Source organism: Lithobates pipiens, unplaced genomic scaffold, assembly GCF_037356315.1.
Source record: "Lithobates pipiens isolate NorthernLeopardFrog02 unplaced genomic scaffold, aLitPip1_a1.2 Scaffold_18, whole genome shotgun sequence".
Classification (NCBI taxonomy): Eukaryota; Metazoa; Chordata; class Amphibia; order Anura; family Ranidae; genus Lithobates; species Lithobates pipiens.
The window spans coordinates 86,826,115-86,850,138 of NW_027507758.1; the positions used below are offsets into that span (position 1 = coordinate 86,826,115).

The following is a 24,024-nucleotide window of genomic DNA, read 5'->3' on the forward strand; positions in this document are numbered from 1 at the left end:
GTTTTTTAGTGTTTATCTGCATTTTTAGGTGTTTTTGTTTTACTTTAGAACATTTTTACAGCTGAAAAACGCCTCTCAGAACCCACTAGTTTTTTTTTTTTTTTTCTGTTTATTTTACACCCAACAAAAAGGCCCTGGCCAAAAACAATTGATAACAGCCTATGTGTGCATGGACACATAGTATAAAGAGCATGGTTCAAGGACATATAGCAGCGTCTTACTTATGAAGACATCTTGGTGGTCATTATGGACAGTGTTACTTTGACACCACCTATCATGCCTTTTAAAAACAAGAAGCGACCTCCAGGGTCCGTAATGGACTTTAGGCAGGACCATGGCTCTCTGCTCGAAAAAAGAATAGATACAACCCCGTGACTTTGCCATCGGACTGGGGGAATGATAAACCATCACGAAGGACCGATTCTTGAGTATTGGTAATTTGTCGTCCCTAAAATAGGTCGCCTGTACAAAAGCTACATCTGATTTAAGACGATGTAAGTCTTGCAGAAGCATCCGTCTTTTCTCTGTAACATTAAGTCCCTTAGTGTTGAGCGAAATCACATTGATAACTTTTATGGGTAGGGATAGAATGGGGTAAAAAGGTGGAGGAAAGAGGGGGGAGAGTAGATAGAATAGAAAAAGCTTGGAAAGGAGAGTAATAGTAGCTGAGCAGAAGAAAATAATAGATCACTAAGATGGAAGCAAACTATTACATGGATTGAAAACTGGCTACAAGGGCGAGTTCAGAGGGTGGTGATAAATGGGGAGGACTCGGAATGGTCAGAGATGGGTAGTGGGGCCCCCCAGGGTTCTGTGCTTGGACCAACCCTTTTTATTTTGTTCATAAACGACCTGGAGGATGGGGTAAACAATTCAGTCTCTGTATTTGTGGACGATACTAAGCTAAGCAGGGCAATAACTTCTCTGCAGGATGTGGAATTCTTGCAAAAAGATCTGAACAAATTAATGGGGTGGGCAACTACATGGCAAATGAGATTTAATGTAGAAAAATGTAAAATAATGCATTTGGATGGCAATGGGGGAATCTAGGATGGAAAAGGACCTGGGGGTCCTAGTAGATGATAGGCTCAGCAAATGCCACATTGGCATGCATTAAAAAGGCATTAAAAGGGGATCAACTCCCGAGATAAAATGATAATTCTCCCACTCTACAAGACTCTGGTACGGCTGTACCTGGAGTTCTGGGGAGGGAAGGATGTACTGGAAACGGAGCGAGTACAAAGAAGGACAACAAAGCTAATAAAAGGTTTGGAGGATATTATGTTATGAGGAAAGGTTGCGAGCACTGAACTTAAGCTCTCTGGAGAAGAGATGCTTGAGAGGGGATATGATTTCAATTTATAAATACTGTACTGGTGACCCCACAATAGGGATAAAACTTTTTTGCGGAAGGGAGTTTAACAAGACACGTGGCCACTCATTAAAATTAGACCTTAAACCACGTAGAGGGTTCTTTACTGTAATGTCGCGTACACACGATTGCACATTCCGACAACAAAATCCATGTTTTTTTTCCGACGGATGTTGGCTCAAACTTGTCTTGCATACACACGGTCACACAAATGTTGTCGGAAATTCCGAACGTCAAGGACACAGTGACGTATGACGAGCCGATAAAATTAAAGTTCAATAACCAGTGCGGCTCTTCTGCTTGATTCCAAGCACCCGGTCGTAATTTCTGACAAAAAGCTTCCATCGAACATTTGTTGTCGGAAAATCCGACCGTGTGTATCCGGCATAAGAGTGGCAAGGATGTGGGATTCCCTTCCACAGGCGGTGGTCTCAGCGGGGAACATCGATAGTTTCAAAAAACTATTAGAAAAGCACCTCAATGACTGCAACATACAGGGATATACAATGTAATACTGACATATAATCATACACATAGGTTGGGCTTGATGAACTTGTGTCTTTTTTCAACCTCACCTACTATGTAACTATTGCTATTACCCTCACCAGTCCGAGACTGGAGACTCAGCGCTGGCCAATGTGGGTGTTTGGATAGACACACCCGCGAATGGAGCCCCAGCCACCCTTACCCACCGCGACCTTGAAAATGAATGAAAACAGAGCCGAATATCTGATGCGTATGAGTCAACATGCACAAACATTATGCGACAGCATTATGGAGAGCATCAAATGCAGTAAATAACACTTTTAGTAACTTTAACTTTAACAGGCGGTAGGATCATTCCCAGTATGTAACCGATTGCACACAAGGACTCAAGGCATACCAACTCTCCAAGTGTCTGCTCACATGCAGGAGAGTTTCCTCTCCCCCGAAAGCGAGAACGGAATCTCCATACACCCACAGGCACAAATGACCAGCTCCCCCCACGTACATCAGACACACAGCGTCTTATCCCCTGTACACACGGTCGGACATTCCAACAACAAAATCCATCGGATTTCTTCTGACGGATGTTGGCTCAAACTTGTCTTGCATACACATGGTTGCACAAAGTTGGTTGGAAATTGCGAAAGTCAAGAACGCGGTGACATAAAACACGTACGACGAGTCTATAAACGGGGCCAGTAGCCTATAGCTTTCGTCTCGTAATTTATTCTGAGCATGCGTGGCACTTTTTCCATCGGAATTGTCTACACACGATCGGAATTTAAACGATCGGATTTTGTTATTGGAAAATTTTAGATCCTGTTCTCAAACTTTGTGTGTTGGAAATTCTGACGGGAAAAAAAAACAAGATTGGATTTTCTGACAACACAGTCTGATCCCACATTTTCTGTTGGAAAGTCTGACCGTGTGTACAGGGCATTAGAGGCGTTTAGGAAGGCTCATCACAAGTTTGAGGCATCAAAAGGGAATGGGGGAGGAAGGGAAGGTGTGGGGGGAGAGGGGTATGGAGGAGGAGTGGTAAAGGGGGGGCAGGGTGGTGGGAAGGAGGGGTAGGGGAAGGGAGGAGGGGAAGGGAGTAGGGGGAGGGAGGGGATGGGGAAGGATAGTGGTTGGGTGGGGGGGAGGATAGTGGCGGGAAGGGGGGAGGCATGGGGAGGGTAGGATAGGGAGGGGGCTTGAGAAAGGTAGGGCCGTAGCAACTGGGACCTGCATCTCATACCAAGAGGGGGTTACATGTCAGTCACAAGGTATAGGTATGGTTAAATGAAAACCTCAATGGTCAGTAGAGAAAACATGTGACGTAGGAACTGTGGGTAAAATTGATGACTGACAGATAACACGTTCTTATATAGATCACACAGTATATACATAACCCCTTTTGTTATCATCATTAGACTTAAGAGAGAAGTCTAGCCTATCAACCACAGGCAGGGGAGTGTTTATTATGAAGGTAGTCAAATTTAAATATGTGCCTACAGTGTCCTCACTGCCCTAGGGCAGCACAGATTAAGCAACATAAATTCCTGATTGAGCCGGTATAACCATGATGCAATAAAAAACATTAGGCAGAGGTAAGGGGAAGACTGGATGGTATCACAGTCATGTAAAAAACAGTATAGTCCTTTAGCAGGAAAACATTAAGGCTCTAAGACCTTGGTGAGGAATCAGGTAGGAAGTCACTGAGTGTACTGCTAGATGGGAACAGTGTAACAGATGAAAAAATTGAGGCACAAAGACCTCGCAGCCATATTGGTTCAGGTATCACAGTCTGTGAGCAGTATAAGGGTATGCAATTTGTAGAGTTCCCGGGAGGGATGGGGCCCCCCAAAGTGCATGTAGGAGAGAGAGCAAGCCACCCCAGGTGTATGAGTGGTAGGGACTGCTAAAAACGTCTGCCATTAGTCCTGCAGTCACATACCTCACAGTGGCTGGAGTAGAATAGGCTCCATCTAGGTTTCCCGTGACTGTTCTGCGGGGGGGGGGGCATGGGATCTCCTCCGTGGTCTCTGCTGGCATGCTTGAGGGACACTCCGGGGAACCTAGCGTGGAATAATCTGGAGCCAATTCTGGATCTGGATGGGTTCCACATTGAGGAAGCTAAATAATTACGGTAGGTCAGCAGGTGTACAGCATCTGTAGGTGCAGCCCCGGACCCTAGCCAGGTCAAGGATATGGCACAGGTGGCTTCTGCACTGAAGTGTTGCCCTAGACAGTTCTGGGAGAATTTTGATGGGGGCACCCTCGAACTTCCCAGGCTGAACGGAAGATCAGTTCTTTCTGTGGGTAACAATGGAGGCGGCACATTACATCCCAGGGCCTCTAGGGGATACTAGATCTGGGGCCCAGGGCCCTATGGACCCTATCCAACTCCACTGTGAGCTGAGGGGATTTGAGGACCATTCGAAAGATGGAACTCACTGTGGCTGCGCACATGTGGCTGCACACATGTTCCTGGATGCGCTCTAAGATTTGGGTGCTGTAGCAACAACCAGCTGGATACTGGTTCAAGTCATGGTGTGCTGGCAAATATCTTCACTGTAGCCTCTAGTAGTCCCCGAAACCGTAAGCTATTTCTGCGGCTTCTATCTTCCAGGTCTTCCAGGTGGAGTTGGAAGTCGACTGCCGTGTCTGCCTGAGAAAGGCAGGAGTGTTTCAGGGCCGCCACACGGTGTTCCAGGGAGGATATTGATGCCTCACCTGTATTCACCCTCTTTAAGAGCGAGTGAATGTCCGCTCTCACCGCCTGAAAGTCCCGACTGTGTTTCTCCTCCACTCGGAGGATCAAGGCCTCAATGTCCTGCCGCGTGGGTAGGGCCTGCAGGAGTGCCCGGATATCCCCGTCCAGGGGGCTTGTGTCCCCCCTTAGTGAGGAGTATCTCCAATAAGTCTGGATGGAAGAGTGCAGGAATCTCTGGTAAAGAGTCCGAGATGGAGGAGGAGGTAGGAGACACAGGTGGATCCGGCATGCTCTGAATGCTCCGGCCTGAGCCACGAGGTGCGGTGTACGTGCTGGAAAAAGTGCTGTATATCCCTCTGGGAGTTGCGGGAATGGGCTGCTCGGGTTGACGATCTGATCCTGTACTTTCTCGCCGTTAGCATGCCGGTGTAGCAGATGGTTGATGTCGGTAATGTGTTGGGATAGGCAGGGGAAGCTCGGAGCTCACAGAAGACACATTCTCACACCGCAATGTCCAGGCCACACCCCCACTGGAGAGTTTGACTGTAGAAAAAATGTCTGAGACAACACAAGTAAACACAAAATGCAATTTGTAAATGAAGGTGTTTATTATTAAAGGTGAAAAAAAATCCAAACCATCATGGCCCTGTGTGAAAAAGTGATTGGCCCCTTGTTAAAACATACTATAACTGTGGTTGTCCACACCTGAGTTAAATTTCTCTAGCCACACCCAGGCCTGATTATTGCCACACCTGTTCACAATCAAGGCATCACTTAAATAGGAGCTGCTTGACACAGTAAGGTCCACCAGAAGATCCTTAAAAGCTACACATCATGCCGAGACCCAAAGAAATTCAGGAACAATTGAGAAAGAAAGTAATTGAGATCTATCAGTCTGGAAAGGGTTATAAAGCCATTTCCAAAGCTTTGGGAATCCAGCGAACCACAGTGAGAGTCATTATCCACAAATGGCGAAGACATGGAACAGTGGTGAACCTTCCCAGGAGTGGCTGGCCGCCCAAAATTACCCCAAGAGCGCAGCGACGACTCATCCAAGAGGTCACAAAAGACCCCACAACAACGTCCAAGGAACTGCAGGCCTCACTTGCCTCAGTTAAGGTCAGAGTTCATGCCTCCACCATCAGGAAAAGACTGGGCAAAAATGGCCTGCATGGCAAAGTTCCAAGGAGAAAACCACTGCTGAGCAAAAAGAACATCAAAGCTCGTCTCAATTTCTCCACAACACATCTTGATGATCCCCAAGACTTTTGGGACAACATTCTGTGGACCGATGAGACAAAAGTGGAACTCTTTGGAAGGTGTGTGTCCAAGTATATCTGGCGTAGAAGGAACACTGCATTTCATAAAAAGAACATTATACCAACAGTAAAATGTGGTGGTAGTGTGATGGTCTGGGGCTGTTTTGCTGCTTCAGGACCTGGAAGACTTGCCGTGATAAAAGGAACTATGAATTCTGCTGTCTACCAAGAGATCCTGAAGGAGAATGTCCGACCATCTGTTCGTGTACTCAAGCTGAAACGAACTTGGGTTCTGCAGCAGGACAATGATCCTAAACACACCAGCAAGTCCACCACCGAATGGCTGAAGAAAAACAAAATGAAGACTTTGGAGTGGCCTAGCCAAAGTCCTGACCTGAATCCTATTGAGATGTTGTGGTATGACCTTAAAAAGGCCGTTCATGCTCGAAAACCCTCTAATGTAACTGAATTAGGACAATTCTGCAAAGATGAGTGGGCCAAAATTCCTCCAGGACGCTGTAAAAGCCTCATTGCACGTTATCGCAAACGCTTGGTTGCAGTTGTTGCTGCTAAGGTTGGCCCAACCAGTTATTAGGTTTAGGGGGCAATCACTTTTTCACACAGGGCCATGATGGTTTGGATTTTTTTTCACCTTTAATAATAAACACCTTCATTTACAAATTGCATTTTGTGTTTACTTGTGTTGTCCTTGACTATTGTTTAAATTGGTTTGATGTTCCGAAACACTTAAGTGTGACAAACATGCAAAGGAACAGGAAATGAGGAAGGGGGCAAACACTTTTTCACACCACTGTATCTGTGTTCCTATTAGGGGAATTTCAGGAAGTGATAAGAAATCTCTCCAGGATGGACACAGACTGGGCACAATTGATAATTTAAGGACCTGTGTGACTGTATGAGAACCAGATAGGTGAAACAATACTGTTTACAACACTGGATGTTTTTTAGACCTACATTAAAAGATTAAATTTAATTGGAAAAAGTGCCAGAAATGTGAATTATGATTAAAGTGTGAGTTTGTAATCATCTGCCTTGTGTTGTAGATCTTGATGGTGCTGTCTGCCTACAAGGGGGATATGGGGATTATTGCCATGGATGGTAACACAGCCCTTCACCATGCTGCTGGAGGGGGGTTTGCTGATTGCTGCAAATTTCTTGGACAAAGAGGTGGGTGATCATGTTTTAATTGTACAAAATTAATTCAACTATTCTTTGTTTATAGATCTCAGTATGAGTTCACAAGGTATTTTATTATCAAACTCAAGGGTCTTTTTGATAAAAAAAAAAAAGTTGCATTCCATTTGTCAAGCGAATATACATGTATATTTGTTCTGTGCAAATTGAGCAACAAGATATATCCTTTAGGCTATTCATTGTAATCGTGTATTTGCTAATTCCCTCTAGAATTGTTTCTTTGTATCTGTTGTTACAAAAACCTATGTATCTTTTATGCTCACAGCTCTTTATAATGGTTATGGTACTTTATGGTATTTTACTACTGCCCATATTAAAACAATATTCGTTCAGAAGAGTAAATAGCATAAAGAACATTTGTTTTTTTCCAAATTTGCACACAACTAATATGCACATTTTTTAGTTTTTTCTTTTTCAAAAGTTTTATAAATAGCCCCCTAAGGTGGCAGTTATGTATATCAGCGGTCACCAGCCTTTTTGGTGCCAGGGACCGGTTTTGTGGCAGCCAATTTTTCCAGGGACCGGGGGGTGGGAGGTGTGCAGTGTCGGGGATGGGGGTTGAATGATATGGTTGCCACCCACTAATAGGGTTTTAACAAGAATCTCTGTAAAGTCAAACCTCTCTGCTAATGATCTGTACTTTTCAGATCATTAGCAGAGAAGTTTTGGCTGCACAGAGACTGCTATGAAAACCCTATCAGTGAGTGCATCACTGCACAGAGCTCCATCTCAGATCACCAGGCTCCTGCATCTATTCATCTCTCCTCGTCTTGCACCTGTTAGAAGGTGGGTTTTCCCAAGTCCGTATTTGTTGTGCTCCAGGGCATCTGAAGGAGGAGAGTCACTAATTGACAGGGGAATAGCTTGACTTGCTGGCCCCTGCCACTGACCAGACAAGAGGCGGAGCCCAGGTGACAATACAAGTGGCCTTGCTCGCCTGCTGCCTACCCCCTGCCACACAGCCCAGCCCCCAACATGTCACAGGCCAGCACCGGTCCATGACCCGGGGTTTGGGGACCCCTGATGTATAAATTAAATACTTATTATAACATTTGCTCATACAGAAAGTTTGGAGTATCCTATATTGGCTAACTTACTAAAGTTAATAATTGTGGCTAATACCGTACAATAGTCTACTAACATCCACTCACACATACCTAGGTGAAGGGTCACAGTATAGATCAGGGATATGCAATTAGCGGACCTCCAGCTGTTGCAGAACTTCAAATCCCATGAGGCATAGCAAGACTCTGACAGCCACAAACATGACGCCCAGAGGCAGAGGGATGATGGGACTTGTAGTTTTGTAACATCTGGAGGTAGGCTAATTGCAGATCCCTGGTATAGATCATCTGAGCTTCTCCTTCTGCAGAGATCATGTGATTAAATGCCTAGGCCTATGTTTCTTCTGGAAGCAGATTTTCTTTTTTTCTAGGAGAGCTGAGTATTTCATACATTTTTGTGTAGCTTATCAATCCTGACCAGACTGTTAACATATCTTTAAAGAATATGTAAACGTTCAGTTTTTGTTTTTTTTAAACAAACATGTCAAACTTACCTGCTCTGTGCAGTTGGTTTTGCACAGAGTGGCCCCGATCCTCTTCTTCTGGGGTCCCTCAGGGGCGCTCCTGGCTCCTCCCCTTCTCGAATGCCCCGTCGGAGAAGCGCTCTCCCTCTGGGCATCCATGCGGGCGCTCTCCCGTGTCCTGCTGCTGCATCCATTGACACAGATTGCAGGACTCGGCTCCGCCCCCGGCTCCCACGTCATTGGATTGGGTGCTGCTGTCATTCTATCCAATCAGGACTCAAAACACTGGCTGGAGCGTGTGTGCTCGACCCCAGCGCAGGAACGATCAGGCTCAGGTAAGTAAAAGGGGGGCTCTGGGGGGCTGGTGCACTACCAGAGGTTTTTCCCCTCAATGTATTTTATAACCCCTTTAACTTTTGGGTATGGGTCTGCTATAGCTGAATAAACAGAGAGGTAAAAGTATAACTAAAGGTAAAATCTTTTTTTAGTTTTTTTATAGAGTGGCGGGGGATTAGAACACATATTAGGTGTTTTTCTGCCTGTGCCCCTGTTAAGGCGATTCACCCCCTCTGTTTGTCCTGTTTACCATTATCATTGAAAGTAAAAGAAAATTCCACATTTTGGTTTTGGAGGTCTCTAGTTCTGGTGACTTGGGGGGGGGGGGGGGCAAAGGGATTCCCTTAATTTGCAGAGATTTCCTCTCACTTCCTGTTTGGCTATGGGACAGAAAATTAATATAAATCTCCAAAATAGGACTCAGATTGTTAAAAAATATCTGATAGGGTTTAGAAAAGTCTTTACTATATCCAAAATTTAAAAAAAAAGTTTTACCTATAGTTCTACTTTACATTTTCAAATTTTTTTTCTACCACAGTTATGTACGTTTTTGTGAACCATTCCCAATTATACCAATTCCCATATACAAAGGTATACAGTATGAACATCTTTTGTAATCAAAAAATTGAAAAACAAAATCACATAATTTAGGCACATATGTATAATATAATTTAAAACAATCAAAGATTTTTTTTTGTACTCAGGTGCTGCTTTTTCATCTATGATGGCAGTGATCTGGGTTTTTGTACTAAGGGTCAATCAGTTTATCCAATACATTTTACATGGCAGGTTGTGATCCCAACTGGAAAAATATAAAAGCTCTGACTCCCAAAGCTGTGGCCAAAGAAGGTGGATTCAAGGCTGCCATGAAGGAACTGAGCAAAGCAATGCGTCTCTTCAAAAAATATTCCAAGCCGGGCGTGAAAAATCCCAACCCACCTTGGGCCATAAAACTTCATGACTGGTCCTTTGAGCACCAAGCAGTCCTTCGAGAATCTTTTGCTGCGCTGGATAAGGGGGATGGGATTATTTCCAGGGAGGAATTTGCTGCAGTCCTCTTAGAGAAGGGAGCCCCAGTCACCACAGAAGAACTGGACAATGTTATTCATCTGCATGAAAAAGGACGTGGAGGAGATATCAATGCTGAGGAGTTTTTAAAAGGGTCAAAGTATCTACAGAAAGCCTTTCTTCTCTCATCTTATGGACCTAAAAAGAAGAAAGGAAAGAAAGGGAAAAGGGGCAAGAAAGGGAAGAAAACACTTCTTGTGCCAATATGTACAATGCCAAGTCATCTCATTTCACGTCGGGAAGATGGTGGACCTCCCAACTTTATGATTGAAACATTTCATAATGTAACTGACCTTAATAGATTTGATTGTGACCACACACCCCAAAACCCCCTGACAGATGACACTGGGTGGTATGTGGATGAGCTAGAAAAGGTATACACAAATATAAACTTTGCCATCAGGGCTGGAGACCTGGAGTCTTTGAAAAAAGCTTTTGAAGAAGGCGTACCTGTGGATGTGAAAGATGTATTTTTTAAAACGCCCTTGATTTCTGCATGTGCTTATGGAAACATGAACATTGTCAAATTCCTCCTAGAAAAAGGGTATACTTTATCATTATTTTTTTCATTTTCGTATCAATAGTAGCTGTAGCAATACCAATACTTATAGTACATTCAGGAATAGTAGTAGAACTAATACTAGTTAGTAGTAGTCAGATATTCACAGTGGTAATGTGAGCAAAGATGTAGTAGTATTAGTACATGTAGTAGTATGAGTAGTAATAGCAGTCAGCACTAGTGGAATTAATAGTATTAATATAGTAGTATATAATATAGCAGTATTTTTATATTTTTAATACAGTATGCTTTTAGACCTTGAAGTAAAATGTAAGGTCTGCTTATACTGTCCAGGCTTACCCTGGCTAAAATCACTTTGTTACCCCCATCTTTAGATTTTTTTACTTACCTTATCCCCCCGTGTTCTGCCTGTGACTCCTGGGTGGTGATGAAGTCATACTTCTTCTGTCGAGATCCCAGGGAATACAGAGCAGCTGTAATGGATTGGAGTGTTTTCTTGCAATTTCTCCCGTTCTGCATTCCCCAGGAATCTCACTGAGGACAGTGGGTGTTAGTAGGTGAGGGCCTGAGCAGTATATGCAGACTTTGGATTGTACTGTTGCTTGGTTTTAAGGTGAGATTAAAATAATAGACGGGTCTTTTTTATTTTAAAACTTCCATATTAGAGACTGTAACTTTAAAAACTAAAATTCTTTATATTTAAGCATTTCTAAACCAAAAAGCAAACATTTAAAAAAGCCCTGCAACGATACAGATAACGATGCCAATACTAAGCATTAGCATGAGTACTTACAAATGCTCCAATACCTAAAATTGATACCTTTTTCATGTGGTGCGGTGCGATTTGAGCCCATACAAAATGAATGGGCTCAAATCTCACTGCAAACAATCGCTATGTGATTTGAACAGGAATGTGGTGCTTCTGCAATAAAACAAACTTAACTGCCTATTTGCAAACTTCAAATAAATGTACACTCAGCTGCGCATGCAGTTTTTTTTAATTTGTATAACACCTTAACCTCAAAAGGAAAGGAAAAACTGTTCTACTTTAATTTGTTAGTCAAGTCCATCTAAATTTTCTAGTCAAGCACTTCCCTGTCCCCAGATTAAAAATTCTGCTGTCCAAGGGGTTGCTACTCCAGATAGTGGCTGGATCACCAGGCAAATATAATGGAAAAAAGACCATTATTGCAGCCACCACATTTATTGGTAAGCTGTGATATGTTAAAATAATTATTTTGGGGTTTAAATCCACTTTAAGGTACAGTATCTCGCAAAAGTGAGTACACCCCTCACATTTTTGTAAATATGTTATTATATCTTTTCATGTGACCACACTGAAGAAATTACACTTTTCTCCAATGGAAAGTAGTGAGTGTACAGCTTGTATAACAGTGTAAATTTGCTGTCCCCTCAAAATAACTCAACACACAGCCATTAATGTCTAAACCGCTGGCAACAAAAGTGAGTAACCCCTATATGAAAATGTCCAAATTGGGCCCAATTAGCCATTTTCCCTCCCCGGTGTCATGTGACTTGTTAGTGTTACAAGGTCTCATGTGTGAATGGGGAGAAGGTGTGTTAAATTTGGTGTTCTATCATACTGGTCACTGGAAGTTCAACATGGCACCTCATGGCAAAGAACTCTCTGAGGATCTGAAAAAAATAATTGTTGCTATACATAAAGATGGCCTAGGCTATAAGAAGATTGCCATAACCCTGAAACTGAGCTACAGCAGGATGGCCAACACCATACAGTGGTTTAACAGGACAGTTTCCACTCAGAACAGGCCTTGCCATGGTCGACCAAAGAAGTTGAGTGCACGTGCTCAGCGTCATATCCAGAGGTTGTCTTTGGCAAATAGACGTGTGAGTGCTACAAGCATTGCTGCAGAGGTTGAAGGGGTGGGGGTTAGTCTGTCAGTGCTCAGACCATACACACTGCATCAAACTGGTCTGCATTGCTGTCGTCCCAGATGGAAGCCTCTTCTAAAGATGATGCACAAGAAAGGCCGCAGTTTGATGAAGACAAGAAGACTAAGGACATGGATTACTGGAACCATGTACTGTGGTCTGATGAGACCAAGATAAACTTATTTGGTTCAGATGGTGTCAAGCGTGTGTTGCAGCAACCAGGTGAGGAGTACAAAGACAAGTGTGTCTTGCCTACAGTTAAGCATGGAGGTGGGAGTGTCATGGTCTGGAGCTGCATGAGTGCTGCCGGTACTGGGGAGATACAGTTCATTGAGGGAACTATGAATGCCAACATGTACTATGACAGGGATGGTGAACCTTGGCACCCCAGATGTTTTGGAACTACATTTCCCATGATGCTCAACTACACTGAAGAGTGCATGAGCATCATGGGAAATGTAGTTCCAAAACATCTGGAGTGCCAAGGTTCGCCATCACTGTACTATGACATATTTAAGCAGAGCATGATCCCCTCCCTTCAGAGACTGGGCCGCAGGACAGTATTCCAACATGATAAGGACCCCAAACACACCTCCAAGACGACTACTGCCTTGCTAAAGAAGCTGATGGTAAAGGTGATGGACTGGCCAAGCATGTCTCCAGACCTGAACCCTATTGAGCATCTGTGGGACATCCTCAAATGGAAGGTGGAGAAACGAAAGGTCTCTAACATCCACCAGCTCCGTGATGTCGTCATGGAGAAGTGGAAAAGGACTCCAGTGGCAACCTGTGAAGCTCTGGTGAACTCCATGCCCAAGGGGGTTAAGGCAGTGCTGGAAAACAATGGTGGCCACAGAAAATATTGACACTTTGGCCCAATTTTTACATTTTCACTTAGGAGTGTATTCACTTTTGTTGCCAGCGATTTAGACATTAATGACTGTGTTTTGTTTTATTTTGAGGGGACAGCAAATTTACACTGTTATACAAGCTGTACACTCACTACTTTACATTGTAGCAAAATGTAATTTCTTCAGTGTTGTCACATGAAAAGATAGAATAAAATATTTACAAAAATGCGAAGGGTGTACTCACTTTTGTGAGATACTGTATGTTTAGGGTTAGGTAGATGCCCATGACATTTGCTGTCGAAAGCTTTTCTACTCCAACAGAAGCTCAATGCAACATGCAGCAAAAGCTTAGTTTTGAGCTACTTGGCCTTCAAGGAAAACTCAAATAGGACTTGCTCAGTCCAAAAGAAAAGCAAATCAACCATTTAAATGCAAAATGGTCCTCCATACAACACCCTAAAGTAAATGTTTATCTGCTGATCTGTTTGATAGACAGGAACTTTACTAAATAAATGTGTTATTTTATGCAGATACAGCTGATTATCCACCTGTAGTTTAGAAAAAAAATGTAATCTTTCCCTTTTAAGAAAACAGATTAGTATGTAGTGCAAATGTCTTTCAGTGGTCTTAATACCTGAAGCTGAAGTTTGCACACCCCTTATGCCTCTAGCATGTTTCTTTTGTCCAGTAAGTTCATCATAGTCAAGGGTCAAAAAGAATGTTTGGGGAAGGAGGTATGATGGCACAGTCTACCTCTGTGCCTGCAGGGAAGCCTAGCACTAGAGCCTAAATTTTGCATCATGTTTTTTGTCAATCCATAAAACAAAGGAGAAAATAGGCCTTTTTACTTAAAGCGTACCTTCAGTCAATTTTCCAGCTTTCCATCTATTAAATCTTCTGCCCTTGTTTTAACTTTGGATGGTAAAACATTTTTTTTTCTGCCAGTAAATACCTTATACAGCCCACTCCATAAGAGGGCCAATGAGAGCTGCACGGCCGGAGGTGTGCCTATGTGTGTCTGTGTAAATCCAAGAAGTAAACAGGCAGCAGCTTCAGCTGCCCAAAGTTAAAATGGCTGCAGCTAGAGTTAGTGGAGGGAGATTTCTGCAGCATATTTGGCAAGTACAGGATCACAGTATATATGAAATAATATACAAAGTGGTTGGATGGAAGCTTCAGAATGGCAAAGATATTTTTATTACAAATTATGTGAGCCGACTGCAGTTCCTCTTTAAGTTTCTCCTCCTTCAAAGACTTCTATTTATGAAGCGATTGAAGGCCAATTCACACTTTTGCATTGCAGCAACCCATGCTAAAAAGGAGTTTTACCACACGTTCCTACAGCACACACATTCTGTGTGCAGTGCGTTATGGTGCCATTCATTGTCTTGCTCATTGTGTTGCTTTATGTTATGGTGCGCTGCATTGCTAAAAAAAGGTCACATACCTTTTTGATCCAATGTGGTTCTCTGGCACTCTGGCAGCCCATTCATAATAAATGTGCTGCCTTAACGTAACATTCAAAGTGAAATGCTTTAGTCTTCCTGCGTTACCGCAGCACAGCGGAACAGCAACAGATTTAGGAAACCTAAGCCTCTGGTTGTTGCCCACATACAGTATATATTATACTAAGTTACCAACAGCAGGTTTAGAAATAAATGTTTTCCCATCTTATTTTTCTTATGATAATGAGGCTTTTACTTGGACCCTATAACGTTTTTTATTTTCCAGTGCTGATGTCAATGCAAGTGATAATTTCATGTGGACTCCATTACATCATGCGTGTCATGCAGGCCAGCAAGACATAGCAGAACTGCTGATTAAACACGGAGCGAAGATAGATGCAGTGGCCCTCAATGGATCCACACCATTGATGAGATCTGTAGAAAGCGGCAGCTTGGACTGTGCTCAGTTTCTTATTACATCTGGAGCAAAAGTGCAAATAGTGAACAAGAAAGGTAACCATTTCACATATCCTATCTGTGCAACAACTTGTTGTAGGTGAATTAATAGTGATTTTTGCAAGTGAAATATAATAAATCAAAGCTCCCCCATTTAGTCTGGAATGTGTACAATTATCTTTTAATTATATTAATTTATATAATAGCCTCTACGCACCAGCTAAATGTTCACAATGCATTATGCTTTTCGACCTGGGAGATCAATGCTGGTATCTTCTATATAGAGCAGCCTTTCTCAACCTTTTCAACACAGAGGAACCCTTGAATTAGTTCTTCGGTCTCAGGGACCCCCTGCTAAAAATTAGAAATCTACAACTCGTGATACATTAGTGTGATGGTCAGTGGGAAGAATGGTTCTTACACTTGTGGTCATTGGGAAGAATTACCTCCTTACAGAGAGCTAAAAAGATCAATGGTGTCAGTGGGAACTTACCTGAGAGGCAGAAATTTCCCAATGCTGAAGGAACCCCTAGCAACCTCTGGAGGAACCCTGGTTGAGAATCACTGATATAGAGCTTTGAACCCAGAGAACATTACCTTTCCTGTAACCTTAATACTAAGGCTGTCCATACATTAATCATATATATTGTTTTGTTCAACCAGCTGGTTGAATGAAAAAAAATGATCCAATTCTTTCATCCATACATGTGGAGTGGGGAATCAGTGACAATGATCATTCCGGAAAAACCTGATAGGCTGGTTGTACACAAGCATACAACCAACTGATCCATACATGGGTCTAAATTTGGCCGATGCTTGCTTAAACGGCCGAATTTCAATTCGATTATGGCCGAGATAGATAGAAAGATAGCAATAGATAGTAGATATGTACAGCTTTTGTGGAACTCAGACTGTGTTGTAATTCCACAATAGCAGTCTTTGTCTCTGTCTCTCACTGTGTACATGCATTTCTTTTTTTCTTTAGCACTGGCAAATGTCTAAACCTAAAGTTGCATTACAGAATAGACCTAATCACTCTTTAACTGGTTATAAAGGCTCAAGGTATTTTACCTTTATGCATTCTATGCACGAAGGTAAAAAAATCTCCTGGGTGCAGCAACACCCCCCCCCCCCCCAATTCTTACCTGAGCCCAGGGGCGTATCTACCACGAGACAAACAAGGCGTTAGCCCTGGGCAATATTTTACAGGGGGGCAGCACCTATACCGGGATGATGCCTGCAGCTGCAGGCGCCACCCCAGTAACGTTTTTTAGAGCGGTCGGCTCTCTTGTAATAGCAATCAGAGAGGCTTACTAGCTCCCAATATGGCTATGGTAGTGACATCTCTTTTCATGAGTTTGCAGGTGTGCACACCTGCCAAGGACATTATCATGAAGGGGAGATTGCATGTAGCACCCTATTTTTTTTATTTATTCCGTATTAAGGTGAATGCAGCAGAAGGAGGGTAGGTACACATACAACTATATGGAGCTATACTTACAAGGTGTCTTGTTTTTCTGCTACTTTCTTCCTTTTTGTGTAGAAATATTTATTGTTCTTCCTCATGTTCACATCAGTTTTTGTGGTGGCTCCTTATACTATCCAGCTCGCTATGGAGCCACCACAACCTGTGCATCCTCCTACTTCTACTACTGAGCTATGTATTAGGGGAGTTGGGACCAATAGAAGACCAAATAGACCAATAAGCATGTGCAAGCTACTGGCGCATGCATATTTGAATACTGTGAACCATGCACCATGTGCAACGTCATTCTGGTGTTGGACACAGGAAAATAACTGTGTCCATACATACACCCAGCTAGAAGTGATAGGGAAGCACAGGTACAGAGGAGTTAGTGGTGCCTGCTGATGATATTTGGAACGTCTGGGTGCAAACATTATATATGAAAAAAAATAAAAATTTAATGAATGATTTATGTAATATTGCTCACATTCAAATACATAGCTTGCATTTATTTGGAGGGTTTAATACTATCTTAGGCCCAATTCCAACCAAGGATTTGTTTTAGATTTTGGACAAAGTAGGGAACAGGCATTGCAGTACATCTGGATTGTGTCCATAACCTAGAAAGTATTTGTTCATTAATGTACATTGAGTACATTTTAAAGTGATAATACATTTATAATCTCCCATCTCTTTCATAGGACAAAATGTTCTTGATGTCGCAAAAGCCTATGCTGACTACAGATTGATTGACTTGATTCAAGCCAAACTGGAGAGTATGCCAAAACCAAAAGAGAAAAAGAGCAGCAAGGGGAAAGGCAAAATGGAAGGAAAATCAAAAGCGGTGTCCAAACCCCAGACCCCTGCCATTTTAGTTCCTCTACCTGTTAAGCAAGAGGTATGATAACTATTTTTGTTGTAAAAGTTTTTGCACAATTGTTGGCAACTTTAAATGAAAAAAATATTTAGGGCTTGGTGCAGAGGCAACGGCCGCAGCTGCGAAAGGCATTATACCTATATAATATGTCAATTTCAGTGGGTGTAGCGCCCGCCAATAAGTCTCTGAACTTTACTACAGAATACACATTGCAGCTTACCCATGAAAATTAAAGGGTTAGTTCACCTTTACAGAAAAAAATTAAAGGTGAACTAACCCTCAGGCATCTTTCCCAACCCCCCCCAGTCCCCATCATACTTACCTTGCTGAGCTATCAGCATCCAGTGGCTTGGGGATGTGAAATACCCACTCTTCTCTCTCTTCTCCATCAGCACTTCCAGGATGGACCAGATGGATTCTGGTTGGTCAGCGCCGTCCAGTGTTAGTTCACCTTTACATTTACAGTGAGGGAAAGAAGTATTTGATCCCCTGCTGATTTTGTATGTTTGCCCACTGACAAAAAAATGATCAGTGTATAATTTTAATGGTAGTTTTATTTTAACAGCGAGAGACAGAATAACAACAATAATATCCAGAAAAACGCATTTCAAAAAAGTTATAAATTGGTTTGGATTTTAAAGAGTGAAATAAGTAATTGGTCCCTTATCAATTAGCAAGCTTTTTGGCTACCAGGTGTCTTCTATACAGGTAACTGTATAGAGGGAGTGCTCCTAATCTCAGCTTGTTACCTGTATAAAAGGCACCTGTCCACAGAAGCAATCAATCAGATTCCAATCTCTCCACCATGGCCAAGACCAGAGAGCTGTCCAAGGATGTCAGAGACAAGATTGTAGACCTACACGAGGCTGGGATGGGCTACAAGACCATCGTCAAGCAGCTTGGTGATAGGTTGACAACAGTTTGTGCTATTATTTGCAAATGGAAGAAACACAAAATAACTGTCAATCTCCCTCAGTCTGGGGCTCAGTGCAAGATCTCACCTCCTGGCATTTCAATGATCATGAGGACAGTGAGGAATGAGCCCAGAACTACATTGGCAGCTGGGAGAATCTGGTAGCTGTGACCATAATCACCAAGAAAACAATTGGTAACACACTACGCCAGACTGAAATCCTGCAGCACCTGCAAGGTCCCCCTACTCAACAAAGCACATGTACAGGCCCATCTGAAGTTTGCTAATGAACATCTGAATTATTCAGAGGAGAACTGGGTGAAAGTGTTGTGGTCAAAAATAAGACCAAAATCGAGCTCTCTGGCATCAACTCAACTTGCCATGTTTGGAGGAGGAGGAATGCTGCCTATGACCCCAAGAACATCATCCCCGCCATCAAACATGGAGGTAGAAACATTTGGGGTGTTTTTCCTGCTACGGGGACAGGACAACTTCACTGCATCAAAGGGATGATGGACGAGGCCATATACTGTCAAATCTTGGGTGAGAACCCCCTTCTCTCAGCCAGGGCATTGAAAATGGGATGTGGATGGGTCCAGCATGACAATGACCCAAAGCACACAGCCAAGGCAACAAATGAGTGGGTCTAGAAGAAGCACATTAAGGTCCTGGAGTGGCCTAGCCAGTCTCCAGACCTTAATCCAATAGAAAATATGTGGAGGGAGTTGAAGGTTCTAGTTACCAAACGTCAGCCTCAAAACCTTAATGACTTGGAGAGGATCTGCAAAAAGGAGTGGGACAAAATCCCTCCTGAGTTGTGTGCAAACCTGGTGCCCAACTACAAGAAAAGTCTGACCTCTGTGATTGCCAACAAGGGTTTTGCCACCAAGTACTAAGTCCTGTTTTTCGAAGGGATCAATAGTTATTTCACTCATTAAAATGCAAATCAATTGATAACTTTTTTGAAATGCGTTTTTCTGGAAATTATTGTTGTTGTTCTGTTTCTCGCTGTTAAATATTTACTCGCTGTTAATTATTTTACTTTTTATGTTTTCCAGATATCAAAGCCCATAGAAATGGCTCAATCTGAAAGGGAGAAGAGTACAATCGCCCAATTGAACCAGCAAATATCAATGGGAGAAACAAAGAAAGTCGACATCACATTTGTGCCTAAAACGGTAAGAGATATGTAAGGGCATTATTCCATCATTTAGGGACTAATAATCACTGATCATTCGCTACAAAGACTGGAAATTTGCCTACACCCAAATATGCTACAGTCTTAATACTGGATTTCAGTGGCTGCCATTCTTCCCTGCTCTGTACAGAGAGGACCCTATAGAGTTTAGTCAGTGTATGAAGAAAAAAAAACGTCTGCAGGGCTTAGGGTAATGCCTGTAGGCTCCAGGCAGCTGGTGTTTCCTCAGTACAGACTTACTAACTTACTGTGCTTTGTTCTGCATTGTGTGGAGGTGGGCATCTTGACAGAAGAGCAGGACTTTGCAGCCTCATATCAGAGCTGCCCCTTGATGACTGGTGAGGTAATCACCAAAAAGCAGCAGGAGATGCTGAGAAAGTACACATCCACATAATGAATAAAGAAAAAGCAGGGAGATCCTTGTACTGCATGTCCTCATGTACAGCTTTTTCTCCAGCAAGGAGAACAGTGATCAGCACAGTAGTGACATCACCAGTTCTCAATCCAGATTTGGTGAGACTAGCAGTCAGAGGCAATAGTGCCTTGGATGATCTCACACTGCAGATATACAGTTATATCACAGTAAATCAGTACCTATGCACAGTCTCATGTCACTAAGTGTAATGCTATTTATTCTAGAGGCAGTCAAGACAAAATATACATTTGTCAGGATACTGCTGTGGCAAAATTAACCTTTTATGTACAGTGGGTATAGAAAAGAATCACCCTCCTTTAAAATAATCACATTTTGTTGCTTTGCAGCCTGAATCCAGCTACATTTACTTATGCAACTTATAATATCCAAGTGAAAGATACAACACCAACATGTCAGAAAAAAATCAAAATTGGAACCACTGAATTGGAAAAATGATCATCCCTCCTAAAAATGACTTGTAGGCTCAACCGGGTGTAGCTAATCACCTTCTCAATGATACACAAAGCCATTTGACATTAGACTTTGGCTGTGGTCATTTTTTGGAGCAATTTAGTCCCGGTAGTGCAACTGAAGCAAACAATCAACTATGGGTGGCAAGTCACTGTCAGAATATATCCAGAATAAAGTTGTGGACAGGCACAAGTCAGGAGATTAATAAAAAAAAAGCAAAGGTTTTATCAATGCCTAGAAGCACAGTGAAGTCTATTATTAAGAAGTTGCTGGCATTTGGTACAACATAGACCCTCCCTGGATCAGGATGTCGCTCCAAACTGGATGAAATAGCCAGGAGGAAACTGGTCAGAGAGGATTGAACAAGAGGGAGCAATTTGTGGGACTTTATATGATATGGTCAGAGAGGCTACCAAGAGGCCACAGCAACTCTGAAGCAATTGCAGTAATTTATGAGAAAGAGTGGTCATTGTATGCATGTGACAATATAATCACAAATTCTCCAAAAATGTGGCTTGTATGGGAGCGTTGCAAAAAAAAGCCACTCATCAAAAAAGGCCACATGCGGTCACAACTGAGCTTTGCCAAAACGCACCTTGAAGATTCTGAGGCCATGTATAAAAAGATGCTATTTTCAGGTGAGACTAAATTTTAGCTATTTGGCCTCAACACCAAACGATATGTCTGGTGGAAATCCAATACAGCTCACCATCCACATAACACCATTCCTACAGTAAAGCATGGAGGTGGTAATATACTGTTATGGGGATGTCTCTCTGCATCAGTGACTGAAGCATTTGTCAGTATAGAAGGAATAATGGATGGGGCAAAATACCATCAAATTCTTGAGGAAAATCTGCTGCCCTCTGCCAGAAAGTTGTCAATGGGAAAAAGGTTTACCTTCCTAAATGACAATGACCCAATGCACCCAGCAAAAATGACCACACAGTGGTTGAAGGCGAAAAAATGTGAATGTCCTTGCATGGCCTAGTCAAAGCCCAGATTTAAACCCCATTAAAAATCAGTGGATTGACTTAAAAACTGCAGACCACAAACAGTAACCATCAAATGTACCTGAACTTGAGCAGTTCTGCAAAGAAGAATGGGCAAATATTGCAAAGTCTAGAGTTAGTGCCAAGTTAGTAGGGACATATCCCAAAAGACTAAAGGCTGTAATTAAAGCAAAAGGGATTTAAGAAATACTGACACAAGGGGGCGATCCTTTTTCCAACTCAGTGATTCTGTTTTTGAATTTGTGATTTTTTTTTCTGACATGTTTCACTTGGATGTTATAAGTTGCTCTAGTAAATACAGCTGGATAAAACAAAAACTGTCGTCGTCTCAGGCTGCAAAGCAACAAAATTTGATTATTTTAAAGGGGATGATTATTTTATATACCCATTGTATTTATTATAGAGTAGCAAATCTTGAATTTAGTTTCACTTCAAGTGTATCTAAATTTAGTAAGTAAATTTTGATTATATGGCATTGGCCAAATCACCTGCTGGTGTCCTATATCTATATGAGAATAGGAACTTCGGCAGTGAGTTCCCAGTTTTACTCCCAACCATAACTATTATGATACCAAACAAAAACCCTTGATGACAAATGCCCTGTACACACGGTCAGATATTCTGACCACAAAATCCGTCTGATTTTTTCAGAGGGATTTTGGCCGAATACTTGCCTTGCATACACGCGGTCAGACAAAGTTGACGGAAAATACGATAGTTCGAAACTAGGTGCCGTACGTAGTGTACAACGGGACTACATAGAGGCTAGTAGCCAATAGCTTTGGTCTCATAATTTAACCTGCGCATGCGTGGCACTTTGTCCATCGGAATTCTCTACAAACCATCAGAAAAAGTCCGATCGAATTTTGTTGTCAGAAAATTTTAGATCCAGCTCTCAAACACGATCGGATTTTCCGACAACATAATCCGATCAGACCTTTTCCATCGTAATTTCCGACCGTGTGTACAGGGCATACGACTGTAATTTTTGTTGTACTGATCCTTTAGACACTCATTCTAAACTGTTTCTTTTCTTTTCTTTTTTTTCTCCAAGGTTTGGGTCTCAGAGCCCAGCACAGCGGACCTCATAAGAAAAAGAGAACGCCTACGTGAACGCTTCACGTATGAAGTAGATTTTGAAAACTTCAAGATGCCATTTAGTAAGAATCTAGTGGAGAAATCCTTGGCATTGGTATCTACTTAGCTTTGTGACTTCAGTAAAACAAGAAGCATTGGCAAAAACATCAAGTCGCCAAACTATGTCTTAATAAATACATTTCTTTTCATCGGTTACACTTAGGAAGTACGCACGTCATTATCAGGTACTGAACAGGTTCCAAGGACTTTAGTGCAGTTCTGCACATACCTTTCCATGCTGTGGTCACCAATTCTGCTGCCTCAAATCCTGGGATGATTTAACAAGTGATCCTGCTAGTATAACCATTGGCCAGCTTCTCATGCCTGCTGCATTTCTTTTGGTCAGTGAAGCTGTCATTCTCAAGGTAGCCCAATAGAAAGTGTCAAAACTTGCTTTCTTTAGCACCCTGGGATTTTGTGCAACTAGTGCTAAAGAAAGCATTCAAAGGTATGTGTACTGAAATCCTGAAACCTGTATAGCCACCCTGGCGGTATGATTATGTCAGATTTTTGCGCCACAAAGCGGTACATTGTTTTGAATAGAAATTTGGCGTTTTATATTGTAGGCCTGTAATTCTTAGTAATAACATACTTGGTTACCATGGACAATCTCAAATTTCCAGGCAAAAAGAACAGTATATATAATCTGAAACTGCATACAGGGCACTGGACAAAGCACTAGGGACAAAAGGGATGTGAAATGATTTCATACAGTAATATGTACTGTAATATGTGATATGTAACCGCTCCATGCATCACGACACTCACAGGGAGTGGAGCCTGGGACACAGAACGTCAGGCGGAGGATCCGGCAGGGGAAACAGCAGGGGGACATCGCAGGATCCTGGTGACAAGGTAAGTATACTGGACCAGGATCCTGCAATGCAATCCCAAATTTGTTTCAGGGTTACCGCTAATGGTACTGAAATTTAACCCCGAGCCACACTCAGGATTACCGCCAGGGGGTGATAGAGGGCACTGAAATGTTCTAAGCAAGCAGGAAAGTCCTTTGAAATGGAGAAAAGTGCCTCCCCGCAAAGCAGTCTCCTTGCTACCTGCATGTTCCAACAGCGGTGGGGGGAAGGAGTACTGTCTTCAGTAGCACCTAGGAAGGTATAACATGTACTATGTCCACTGGGGAAAAGAATATGTTAATAAAAATCAAAATGAGACTTCTTATTTAATGCCATTAAGGTACTGACGGGGTAATTTTAATAACTGGTTCCATTGAAGCCACAGAGTAAGTAAGGCTCGATGCGTGATTTTAGGATTCTGATTAGCCAGTTCTGTGGTTCAGACATTTCTGCTAGACATCACAGTTGTGTCCTGTGTTCTCTAAGATTTGTCTGAAGACTACACTGCAGTAAAGCAATATGGCTTGTTCTAC

At 42.4% G+C, this 24,024-nt stretch overlaps 1 protein-coding gene across 1 annotated transcript in view; it reads left to right on the plus strand.

Annotated features, from left to right (window-relative positions):
- The window catches only part of ANKEF1 (ankyrin repeat and EF-hand domain containing 1), a 51,074-nt gene extending 27,848 nt beyond the window's left edge, over positions 1 to 23,226 (plus strand). Inside the window, exons 5-10 of the mRNA XM_077485891.1 lie at positions 6,880 to 7,003; positions 9,684 to 10,506; positions 14,979 to 15,205; positions 17,315 to 17,511; positions 19,462 to 19,581; positions 22,555 to 23,226. Of these exons, the coding sequence (XP_077342017.1) occupies positions 6,880 to 7,003; positions 9,684 to 10,506; positions 14,979 to 15,205; positions 17,315 to 17,511; positions 19,462 to 19,581; positions 22,555 to 22,704 (1,641 nt within the window). The 3' untranslated portion in view covers positions 22,705 to 23,226. The remainder of the gene's footprint in view (positions 1 to 6,879; positions 7,004 to 9,683; positions 10,507 to 14,978; positions 15,206 to 17,314; positions 17,512 to 19,461; positions 19,582 to 22,554) is intronic.
- Positions 23,227 to 24,024: the final 798 nt, after the last annotated feature.